General features: G+C 36.5%; 1 protein-coding gene across 1 annotated transcript in view; it reads left to right on the plus strand.

Moving 5' to 3' along the window:
- The window catches only part of sim2 (SIM bHLH transcription factor 2), a 55443-nt gene that overhangs the window by 15593 nt on the left and 27706 nt on the right, over positions 1-12144 (plus strand). Inside the window, exons 2-3 of the mRNA XM_033639155.2 lie at positions 3325-3407; positions 8242-8331. Coding sequence (XP_033495046.1) covers positions 3325-3407; positions 8242-8331 — 173 coding nt within the window. The remainder of the gene's footprint in view (positions 1-3324; positions 3408-8241; positions 8332-12144) is intronic.

Below are 12144 nucleotides of genomic sequence, written 5' to 3' on the forward strand. Positions count from 1 at the left end.
GCACTGAGTGAAGTCCAGTGTCTGGTTTCAAAGAGTGTGAGGCCCTTCCCTTTCAAGTGTGGGAAAGCTTGCACCGACACGACACTTGACAACCATGGTCTTTCCTTTACATTAACTGTACCATAGATATCATACACAGATATTGTAAAACAATTCAAATGCCATTGAACATAATTGGGAATGTTGCAGAACAGTCCACTAGCAATGTTCTGTATGGTAATAGGGTTGGATGTAATGAACATAAGATGGTCCCTGCTGTCTAAACAGTAAAAGTGGCATCATTTGTAATTCTAAGTTGCCATGAAAGAGCTGATCATCTCCAATCTGCCTGATCTTTTTTTACACCAGCAGTAGGCAGTAGTGTCACTGACTTGGACGAAGCAAAAAGATTAGCTTGCTTGCATGTTTGGGTGTTTTGTTGGAGGCCTCTCTGTCAGCAAGCCCAAACAGTGTAGTGTCAGTGTGGGTTAATAAGGTGGTCAATTCAACAAAACTACGCAACAACAAAAAATTAAAGCATGAATTCTCACTTCCCTCTACTTGTATTTCATGCAGATAGTTTTGGTTTCAGTTGTCCAGGTTCAGACATCTCTACTCCCAACCCAACACAGTGGAGTTGGATAGAAAGTCATGTGTAGAATAAGACTGAGAGTGTCCAGTCATTCAAGCAGCCCTGTGAGCTGAACAGTACAGCTGTGTTTCAAACTAAATGCAGACGTCAGTCAGCTGGTAAACATGTTCACAATGACTGCTAACATGCTCATGTTAACCTGGTATAATATTTACAGCGTTAACCGCCTTAGTTTAGCATGTTACATCGCTAATATTTCTTCAATAGCAGTAAACTCACTGCATCACTGAGGCTGACGAGAATGTCATTTTGTAGGTATTTTATTTCATAAACCAGTGTATTAGACAAAGGGATGTTTTGACCTGATGATGGCGCAAGATTAAAAGTGAAGGGTTCACCAACATTAATAGAATTCCTTAGGGGACATGAATGTGTAAACCAAATATCATGGCATGCTAAAACCACACACGCACCTCATGATGGCCCTAGTCAGGGATCACCAAAGTTAAAAGGATACATCCTCTGGGAACCAAGAATGCTTGTAAAACATTTGGTGCCAATATATCCAGTACATGCTGACATATGAAAACAGCAATTGTAGCTTTACTTGTCAGCCCTCAGCCCCTGGAGAGGCCAGTAGAACAGGGAACCAGGGGTCTTCTTGATAAACTGATTACGCACAAAACCAAGACTGAATGAGGCATACGCGACCTACCTCATAAAAGTTGTGATCTATAAATACAGTCTTGATGAGAGAAACTTTGATCCATGCTCACGAACATTTTGGAGATGGAAAATTGGCGATGCAGATGGTAAGGTGGAGGCCTAATTGTAGAAATTATTGAATTTTTTTTGGCACACGCCATTTTTTGCTTTTGTACATACATACATTTTTAGTATGGATCCTACACACTGTTTTATAAATGAGACCCCAGGCAAGGTAGAAGAGAGCAGAGCCACTACAATGACAAACATCAGTCAGAGTCACAAGAAAGGTGACATCCCCTTGCTTTTGCAAGGACTTGTTGCCCAGAATCAGAGGTAAAGAGTACAAAGTTAGCATGACCACAGTGGCCACATTTATGGGAAATACAGTAGGTTGAAATATACCAGAATATTCCTATCTGAATAAGTTACTGCCTCATATTTCTCTGCTGCGGAGAGTCTGCAGACAGACTACTTACTGTCTTGCTGTCATATATATCACTGATTGAAACAGTGGCCTGCTTTGTAGTTTATTTGCTCACGCTGCTGTGCAAGACTTAGAGACATAACTAGATTAACCTGTTTACATTCTATTCAAACATCCTGTATATGATCATCACACATATGATTATAAGTGGGATACTGAGTGTGTATGTGCATGGGTGTGCCCTCAACTAGAGTCATGTAGTTAATAAACTGAGGACAAGAAAAAAATGGTAAGATTTGTAAGCATCTACATCCTAAAATTCTTGTCTATACAAAGTACGATAGAATAATTGTACAAAATATTACAGGAAACCAAAAAAAGGAAGGGTTTTTTTCTCTGCTATTTGTCTCTAACATACCCATGGCTTTATTAATTTGAATACCCATGGCTTTATTATTGTAGGCTTGGTGTTTATACTGTAAATAGACTTAGAATAAATACTATTGGCATCATAAAACGTGTTCAAGTCTTTATGACAGGTGCTAACAAAACCCACAAATTAGTACAGAAATGACACACTGTCCTTTGTGGAGGATTCAAAGACACAGGAACTTGGATAAGGGATATCAGTCATTTTTTATGTTTCACATCATATCCCTAATGAATTATAAAAGTGACAGTGGTGCACATTTAAATGTACTCTCTGAGCAGCAAGGTGTGGTTTATGACATAGACCAGAAACTGGATAAAGTTGAGTTAAACTAAAATACTAAAATACCATGTGCTCTGACAGCACATATTTGGGGTTGTCCCTGAGGACTTAAAAAACACAGCTAACCAAGCTGCAGTTGTGTCCCTCTCTAAACTGCTTGCTTTATGATTGATTCTGCACAAATAGGATAAGGCTACACCACCTTCTTACCAGTGCTCCAACAAACAACTAAAGCGCACTGCTCTTAGTATCAAAGAATCCAAGAATCAAATAATTAAAAAAAAAAAAAAAAAAAGAGAAAGATCTGGCAACTTTGTCTTGTATTTTCAAAACAGGTCAACCCTCCAATTTTCTTTTCTTTTTTTTTAATCTTTTGATAGTGTGTGTGTATGTGTGTGTGTGCGTGCGTAATGTCTGTGGCCTGGGAATAATTGTTGTTTATTTGTTTATTATTTGATTTTTATTGTGAAAATTTGATAAATGAATTTCAATATATGTAGATGATTATAACATTCCCAGCCTGGTACCACATCCTCTTTGGTATATTTATTTTTATTTTCTTTTTCTTTCTTTTTAATATTTCTTGCCAGGTCTTGGTTGTATCAGAGAGCAGAACTACATAACTCTGGAAGGTCGAAGATGCACAAAAATGTTGTTATAGTTTCTTACCATTGTCAATGCCAGAATCTTACTGGGGTGGCTTTGTGGAAAATGATAGCAGTGCTCAAACAGATGCTCTCTCTTCTGGAAATAATGCCCTCGATCTGCACAGTGTCAAACTTGCATGTTTGGTGTGAAAGCCCAGTGACTGTGTCTTTACCTCTCTGAGTATTTTTCTTTTTGATGATAGATGGAGTGTCAGGCATCGTCTCCCTGACTGTCTTACCATGTCTGTCTCTCTCTCTGTAGGTCTGGGTGATGGATGGGGTCAGTCAACAAGGTTCAGTCCTCTGGACAGCATGGCCAAAGAACTGGGTTCCCACCTTTTACAAGTCAGTACAGGAAACACAGGAAACACTACACTCATTCTCGCACTGCAGTTTGCTCTTCCAGACTACTGTAGTGTTTCACTATTCTATGGGATGACTGATGACTGAAACTGCTGCTCTAAACCAAACTATATCACTGTATGCTTACTGTGTTTTAAACGATGCTTTGCTTTGCAGCATTAGAGTGGGAATCAGCAATTAGCAGCAGGTAGCTTGTAGACCGAATATTGGCCTTACACAAAATCACATTGTATTGTGCCCGCAATTACATTTGAAATTTGCCTTTTACAACACATTAGTGACTCTGGGCTTCTGTGTGTGCTTCATCAGGGAGTGCTGTTTTTTGTGCAGACCAGTGGTGTTGTTAGGCCTGGGCACCCAAGGCATCCGCCCTGAATGTTTTATGAATAGCCCCAGATCTAAATTTTATTTAATTCTAATTTTTAAAAAAAAATAAATAAATAAGAATGGGCCTAATAATAATTTTTTAAAAAGCCCCAGATCTTATGATGTTTCATTTCGTTCATGCATTAAAGCCCTCAAAAATAATATGATGTTGAATTTAAAACAACGCTTTGGGTCCTCTGTGTCATTCAAGCAGCACATTTTGTTGTGATTAGGTGCAACAGAGAGAGTGCATCAGTAATCACTTCAATGTTGCAGCTGGTAAAGGTGGAGCTCATTTTAAATGCTTTATATCCTGCTGTGTAGTTTTATCTAAAATTATACTTCATAATTTATTAGTTGATTATATTTTTGTATTAATAATCTAAGTTTTCACAGCAACTAAATTAGACAACTAAATTAGACAAATAACTGTAGTGGAGTAAAAAGTACAATGTTTCCCTCTGAGATGTAGAGGGTTAGAAGTAAAGTAGCATTAAAAGGAAATACTCACGTTCAAGTCCCTTAAAATTCTCTAGATTTTAATGATAGCAGCTGCAAAGTATTCTGTTTCTACTCTATTGTATGCTGATTTTTTTAAAGCATTAAAATAGAGCTTGTTCATACTAAAAAGGTCATACATCCCTCACTGCAGGAACCAACATAGGGCTTTCTACAACCCTAACCTGTACAAACCTTTTGAGGTTTGGTACCATGCTCTTCATTACTTTTTCATTGTATTTTCATTAATATGCAGCAGGGAGGTCATGATATAAGAAGCGCTGCTGATATTACAAATTTTCCTGAAAATGTATCCATGGCATTGTGTTGAACTACTTAATGGAAACAAAAGCAGAACCTTCAATGGATACACCTTCTGCTACATCAAGTTTCTGCAGTGGAAAAGAGAAATAGCCTACTATAATGCATATTAAAATCAGGTATACTGCAGAGTTCTGGGGTCTCATTTATAAACATTGCATATGCACAAAACGAGGCCTGAAAGTGGCATACGCCATTTCCCACGCAAAAGTTGTGATTTATAAAAGCAGACTTGATGGGAGAAACTTTGACTCATGCTCACGAACATTTTGGAGATGGGAAACTGGTGACGCAGATGGTCAGGTGGAAGCCTCATTGTAGAAATGGTCAAATATTTTGTGGTGTAGCTACGCCATTTTTGGCTTTTGTCTGTGCATACATTTCTAATATGGATCCTACGCTACGTTTTTTAAATGAGACCCTTGATCTGCTGCGGGTAACTCAACTGGTTAGGATGTACACTGTGGGCTCTATTGTGGTGTCGGTGCATTATGAGGAACACAGCTCTGCCTTTCCTGGGCTGCTCTGAAGTTGATTCCTCACTTGCGCTGGTTTGGTATCTTGGTGACTCGTGCTCGTCATTCAGAGGAGAGGCGCGGTAGAGCGTGTGACGATGCCAATCCAGCTGCATGCTGCAACCAGGGGTGGGTAGTAACTAGTTACATTTACTCAGTTACATTAACTTGAGTAACTTTTTGGATAAATTGTACTTTTCAGAGTAGTTTTAATGCAAAGTACTTTTTACTTTTACTTGAGTTATATTGTTTTAAAGCAACAACACTCTTACTTGAGTACAATATTTGGCTACTCTACCCACCTCTAAGTACATAATTACATATATATATATATATATATATATATATATATATATATATATATATATGTACAGTATATGTAAGAACATATTTGTGTTTCTTGTGCCTTGATTTATGTTATGTTTGTAAAGATTTAATTTATTTTTGTTTTAGTTAAAGGGGTATCGTTTAAAATACATGAATTTGCAGATTATTATTTTTGATTGATTGATTACGTTCATGTTCTTATTTTACAAATAAATCAGACGTTACTCAACAGTTACTCAGTACTTGAGTAGTTTTTTCACCAAATACTCTTTTACTCTTACTCAAGTAATTATTTGGATGACTACTTTTTACTTTTACTTGAGTAATATTGTTCTAAAGTATCAGTACTCTTACTTGAGTACAATATTTGGCTACTCTACCCACCTCTGGCTGCAACCTGGGTGCGCGTTGCGCGGTCTGCCTCCGCCTGTTCACTTTAATTGATGTAACAGCCCAACGTCTTAGAAATCACGAAACATGTTTTGCTCGTCTTTCCATTGCTCTTCTTATTGTTTTATTCCGATAATGACATTAATGTCAGTGAGACAGAATGTAAAACAGAGCGATTTATGCCACATTTTCAATTTTACTTTCCTTCTACTTATAGCATTGTGGTGGTAGCTACCCAGCAGCAGATCGTTTTTCTAGGCCTATAGATCACTGACATTGTAAAACTGCGCACTATTACACATGATGACGGTCGGGTGTTCAACATGTCCAGAAAGGTGAATTCAGACAAATCCTTGGCAGGATATTCGAGGAACTAGCTGTATCTATTATGAGACCCCTCGACCCTGCGCAGTACAGAGCGTCCTCTGAGGAAAACTCTCGATAAGATATCTAAACTGTTATTGCGTCATGGCGGGGACAGCTCTGTGTTTAAAAGAGACGGAAGCCCCTAAAACACAGTTTCTTTCTGACCCCCCCACCCGTGCCTTAATGCGCCACAGTTGCGCCAGACTCTCACTCATTTTCTTTTTTCATATCACTTGACTAACAGCTGCACCTTAAATATTTTCACGACTGTTTTCACCAGCGTGGCCTTCTGCTAACCTACTTTAAATATTCATTCTAGTACTATTTTTCTCATGCTGGCGAGACTGTTAAAAACTATTACTGCTGATGAAATTATTATTACACAGTACATGTAAATTTAAGTTTAAAAAGGCTATATGTACTGCTTCTGTCAGCTCTTCTGCTCATACTTTTTCTCTTTTCCAACCATTTCCACTCACCTTTGTTTATTTTACTTTCAGTATCACAATCATGTTTATTTGTAACTCCTATTCACACTCAGCACACATGAGAGCAAGACACAGTTCTCCACAGATCACGGTGTGATTGAGAAATATAAAAGACACATTTAAAAATACATGTAAAAACATACCTCCATGTGACAAAGCTGCCACATTTAGATGTACAATGGTGTTTCTCTGGCTCTCTCTCAAATAAGTGAATTGATCACCAAACAGTATCAGTCATGGTTATTAAACACTAAAAAAAGAGAGACATTTATAACAGCTATGAAACAATTATCTACAAAGAAAAATGATAGTCAAATGCTTAGACTGGGCCAGTACTCTCCAGCGTGACATGATAGATAAATGTTGACTTCTGTTATGTATTTCTCAGTATTGTCACTTTTAAATGAACGGTAATCAATTGGTGGTAATCAATTTGTGTCAAGCACAATAGGCCTACTGAAAAATGTGCAGCTGCTCAGAGGTACAGTATGTGGTCTAGTTAAGACAGAAAGTCACTGGATAAGAGTTTCCAGTTCTGCTTGGCCTCAAAATTCCTGTCCATAAAAGGACCATTTAGTCAGGGCATGTATTAGGCTTAACTTTTGAAAATTTCTGCACATTTAATGCTAAATTTCATTTAAAAAAATAGTTAATGTACCATCAAATAATTAATTCACACACAATGTGTGCCCTTAAATTTAGATTAGTTTAGTTTAATGACAGATTTATTCCAATATAAGCACTGAATTATGTTCCTTCTCTATAGCCTGTTGAGTCATGAATGATGCAAGAGATCAGCCAAATATATAATATGATAATATAAAATATATTAGAATTATTAAAATATCTGCAAAATGTTCACTGCCCTTATTTTTCAGTTTAGTTTATTAAGTCAACGCTCAAGGCCTTTAATTTAACCAATCTTCACTGAAAATATTTAATAAGAAATAGGTAGATATGGTACTGATATACAGATTTTCCCTGTCTATCATGTTGCCATGCACTGAAAACAGAAAGGAGAGCGTTCACTGCAGTTAAGATTAAACATGGTCTCATTCATTCATCAACAGAAAGTAAAAGGACAAATAAATTAAACATTTATTGATTTCATTCATCAAGTGGGAGAAATACAAATGGGCTACTGATTTTTTATTTAAGTGTTCACACTTGGAATGATATATTTTTACTGGGATTTTTACAGTATTCATTTATACCCTATTTTCACCAATTTTATTTATTTATTCTTTCACATAAACACACATAAACTCCCAGGTGTTTTTCTTAATAAAAATAAAAAACTAAGGGGCTTAATAAAAGTAAGTCAAGGGTAAATAACACAAATGTCTATACTTATTAAATTGCTAATGGCTGCATAACAACAAAGTTGTTAGGAGGCAGTGCTGAAAATTTTAAGAATACTGGCACCATCCACTTTTACATCATAATGGCAAAGCTATTCACACACAACACTGTAAAAACTCATTAAACTCATAACTCATTACTTACTTGTGTTTAACAGTAACTACTTTGTCACTGCTCCCCCAGACTCTGGATGGCTTTGTGTTTGTTGTTGCCTCTGATGGCAAAATCATGTACATCTCTGAAACAGCGTCGGTCCACCTTGGCCTTTCCCAGGTAAGACCCTCTTCCTTGAAGTCACTCATACCATAAAAAACAGTATAATAAGAGCATGTACCTTATGACATAACACATTTGGGATGTGGCAGAGATGGAATAGTACAGTGGCCATTGCAAATTAAAATAACTCATCCAAATGAAGAAAAATCTTCACCAACTTGATGGCACACAAAACATCAATTTAATGACACATGCAAGCATTTAGAGAACATCTTCACCAACTCAGAGGGATGTCAACTGGATGTTTTATTGTGTTGTCAGTTGGAAGTTTTAGCCTGTTGTCTATTCGATGTTATAGTGGGTCATCAAGTTTATGTTTTAGTGTGTTGTCAAGTTGATGTATTAGTGTGTCATCAGTTTGATATTTTAGTGTTTTGTTAAATTAATATTTTAATGTGGTGTTAATTTGATCTTTTAGTGTGTCGTCAATTAAAACTTTTAGTATGGTGTTGAGTTGATGTTTTAGTCTGTCCTCAAGATGATTTTTTTAGTGTGTCATGAATTTGATCTTTGAGCCCGTTGTGAATCTGATGTTTTAGTGCGTCACGGTGATTTAGCCTGTTGTCAAATTTTTGTTCCAGTCTGTTGTCAATTAAAAGTTTTAGTGTGGTGTCAAGTTGATGTTTTCAATCAAATTGACGTTTTTATTTTATTTTATTTTTTCAAAACTTTATTTAACATGTAAGAAGTTTACAGAATGCAAATCTTCAACATTACACATATATGTCATATATCACATATGCCAGGGGGGATAAGAGTTTACAAGAAAATATTAAAATGATCACAAATATTAATGGTTTTGATTGCCTTTTGATTAAGGGAAAATTTAATGGAATCGATGTACTGCTTGACCTCACTGTAGAAAGCAACAAAAGAAGGTTTTCTATGTGTAAACTTACATTTGTGAATGTGAAATCTTGCCAAAAGTATGATGAGATTAATAATAAATGTTTCATTGGGTTTTGCCGTATTTCTGTTAAAGTCAAAGAGTCCAAACAGTACATCCCTCCAAAACAGCTTAAATTCTTTTTCAATATTGTTAGCAATAAAATTACAAATATCGCTCCAGAGGCTTTTTAAATGAGTAACAGTTTCAATATTTACAGAACAAAAGTGCATTTCACATCTATGTCTCTTTTAAATCTTTTAACAATATGATCATTAGATGGATAACATCTATGAATTATTTTAAACGAAATTTCTCTAACTTTGTTGGTCAACAGGTATGGGTTGGGTAAGAGCCAGACCTTTCTCCAGTCAATATGTTCCATGTATTTATTCCAGTGTGAGACAGCATACGGAACTGTAATGACATCCCTTTTAAACAGGACTCTAATCAATTTATTGGTTTTACCAGGACAAACAGTTTTTACCAATTGGAGTATCAGTCAAGGATAACAGGGATAGTTGTTGGGTTTCCACTCTTGGTTGAGATCTTAATAACATGCAAATACCAGAAGGGATTGCTCCAGGTGACACAGGAACATTGTATTCTGCTAGAAATTCATCATAAGAGTAGAGAAGACCATCCCTGTTAAATAATTTGTCTTACATACACAATGTTATTATTAAACCAGTATTCAATAAAAAGGGATTTGTGTTTAAACAGTATGTCCTTGTTGTTCCATATAAAATATTTATGGGGTGAAAAGTTATGTTTGAAAATGAGAGACCATGAAAGGAAGGCCTGGCAGTGAAAGGATGATATTTTTATTGGGATTTTGTCAATATTGTAGTTACAGGCTAAGAAAAAGTTTAACCCACCCAGTTTTGATAGAATATGGAAGGGTATGACATTCCAGATAGAGTTAGGATTTTTTTTTTTTTTTAAAGTTTCAGCCAGTTAATCTTAAATGTATTATTTAAGGTGCAGAAATCTAGAAAATTTAGTCCACCATTTTCATAGTCATTCATTAGAACAGATTTCATCGGATGATGAGTTCTGTTTTTCCACAAGAAATTGAAAAGCAGATTGTCAATCTTAGTAATAAGTTTGATGTCCACATTCAGAGATAGAGATGCATATGTTAAGTGTGATACTCCTTCTGCCTGAGTAGAACTCTAAAAGAGAGATCCCGTAATAGCCACTGATTTAGCTTTTTTTTAGTTCTTTGGATAATAGGATTGAAATTTAATGAAGTTCTTTTTTGTTGGTCCTTGGTATTTGTAATGCCTAAGTAAACAACTTCATTTTTGACTGGGATACTACAATTAGATGATTTAGAACAATCCTTAATTGACATAATTTCACATTTATTAAGATTCAAACTTAAGCCAGAGGCCCTGGAAAACTCATTTGTAGTATTTATTGCAATAGAGACTTGATTTTCATCCCTAAGAAAGAGTGTGGGGTCATCCGCCAGATGAGTAATAATAAGTTATCTGCCTAAAATATTGATGCCATTTACCTCACTTGATCTGATGTGATCAGCCAAAAGCTGAGCCACCAAGAGGTCTGTCTAATGCCTCTAGCCTCTTGCACTCCACTTGTTTTGTAACGAAAACACCTAAAATGACATACCCAAATTAAAATGACTTTAGCCTCTGGACCGATCTGACTACATGCATGCATACGGTCTTGCCAGAAAGAAAATCCCTGAAGTTTCTTGTGAACGTGTCAGAAACACTCTAGGTGATACAGAGACAGAGCAATGGGCCCCTGAAGTCAGTAAAAAGTTGAAGATTTTGCCTAAAATAAAATAAAAAATATTTTTCAGGATGAATAACTGTCTGTGGCTTCATCTGAGCAGGTAAATGACACCGTGGGGCTGTAAGCACCCTTGAAACATTTGTTTCAAATTTGAAGAAGATTGCTCAAAGTATGACCATTCTACAGTGTTTTTTCCGTGAAAAGATCCACGTGGAGCTTCAAAAGACAAGAGCGGTCACTCTGCTTCAAAACAACACTCAGCCAACTTCTAACATTGTACCTTGTTGAAATCAGGTGTGATTATGATAGCTGATGTTGTTTATGACACAGAAACACCATAAAATATCACCAAATAAAGCCATATGAAACGTGAAAGTTATGATCCAACTTTCTAGACGGTATATCTCAGCCAAAAATAGTGGTAGGAGTGAGACTCTTACCTTTTATAAAAGATCTAAGTCCCCACTAGCGGCTCGAATAATCCTTTAACTTTTCCCGTCGAAAAATGGCACGACATGCCTTGTCAGCATTCATCGCAATTTGGACTTTGTGTGTTTAGGCTGGTGCAAAATTCATAAGAAATAAAAGAAAAACGATGTTATTTTTGAAAAGTCGAGAGCTTCCTGAATCCGGCAATACCAATCATCTCATGGTTTGATGACGTAGTGCGGCTGTGAGATACCATTTAACAGAGGACGGGTGGGAGCGAGGACGTCAGCGTCCTAGCGGAGTTAGAGAGGCTAGTGTAGTATCTGACGTGCCACATGTTATGTGATGACCGGGGTCTTATATGATCAGTTAGGGGCCCAGGTCAAGATTTTATTATGGCTTAGGTCAAGGATAGATAAGTAAGATGAAAGGTTGGATTCCATCTAGATTGTCTCTCTGTCATTTGTCACATTTTGTTTCAAAGTTCATCAAAACAACCAACCTGTATATGCAGGGTAAATTGAGCCGTTATTCAGAGCAGTTCATATTGGCTTCGAACTCTCTCTCAAGCATTCTAGATGCTTGATAGATGCTGTTCTTCTTTTAATAAATCTTTCTTTATGCAAGCAAGATGGTGTCATCAGAGACTTCTTCATTACCTTCACATCATCGCTATTTAAGAAACAACACTAGACACGTTAAATCTGGGAGACATACCACCCGTTAGTTTA

The sequence above is a fragment of the Epinephelus lanceolatus genome, chromosome 11 (assembly GCF_041903045.1).
Source record: "Epinephelus lanceolatus isolate andai-2023 chromosome 11, ASM4190304v1, whole genome shotgun sequence".
Classification (NCBI taxonomy): Eukaryota; Metazoa; Chordata; class Actinopteri; order Perciformes; family Serranidae; genus Epinephelus; species Epinephelus lanceolatus.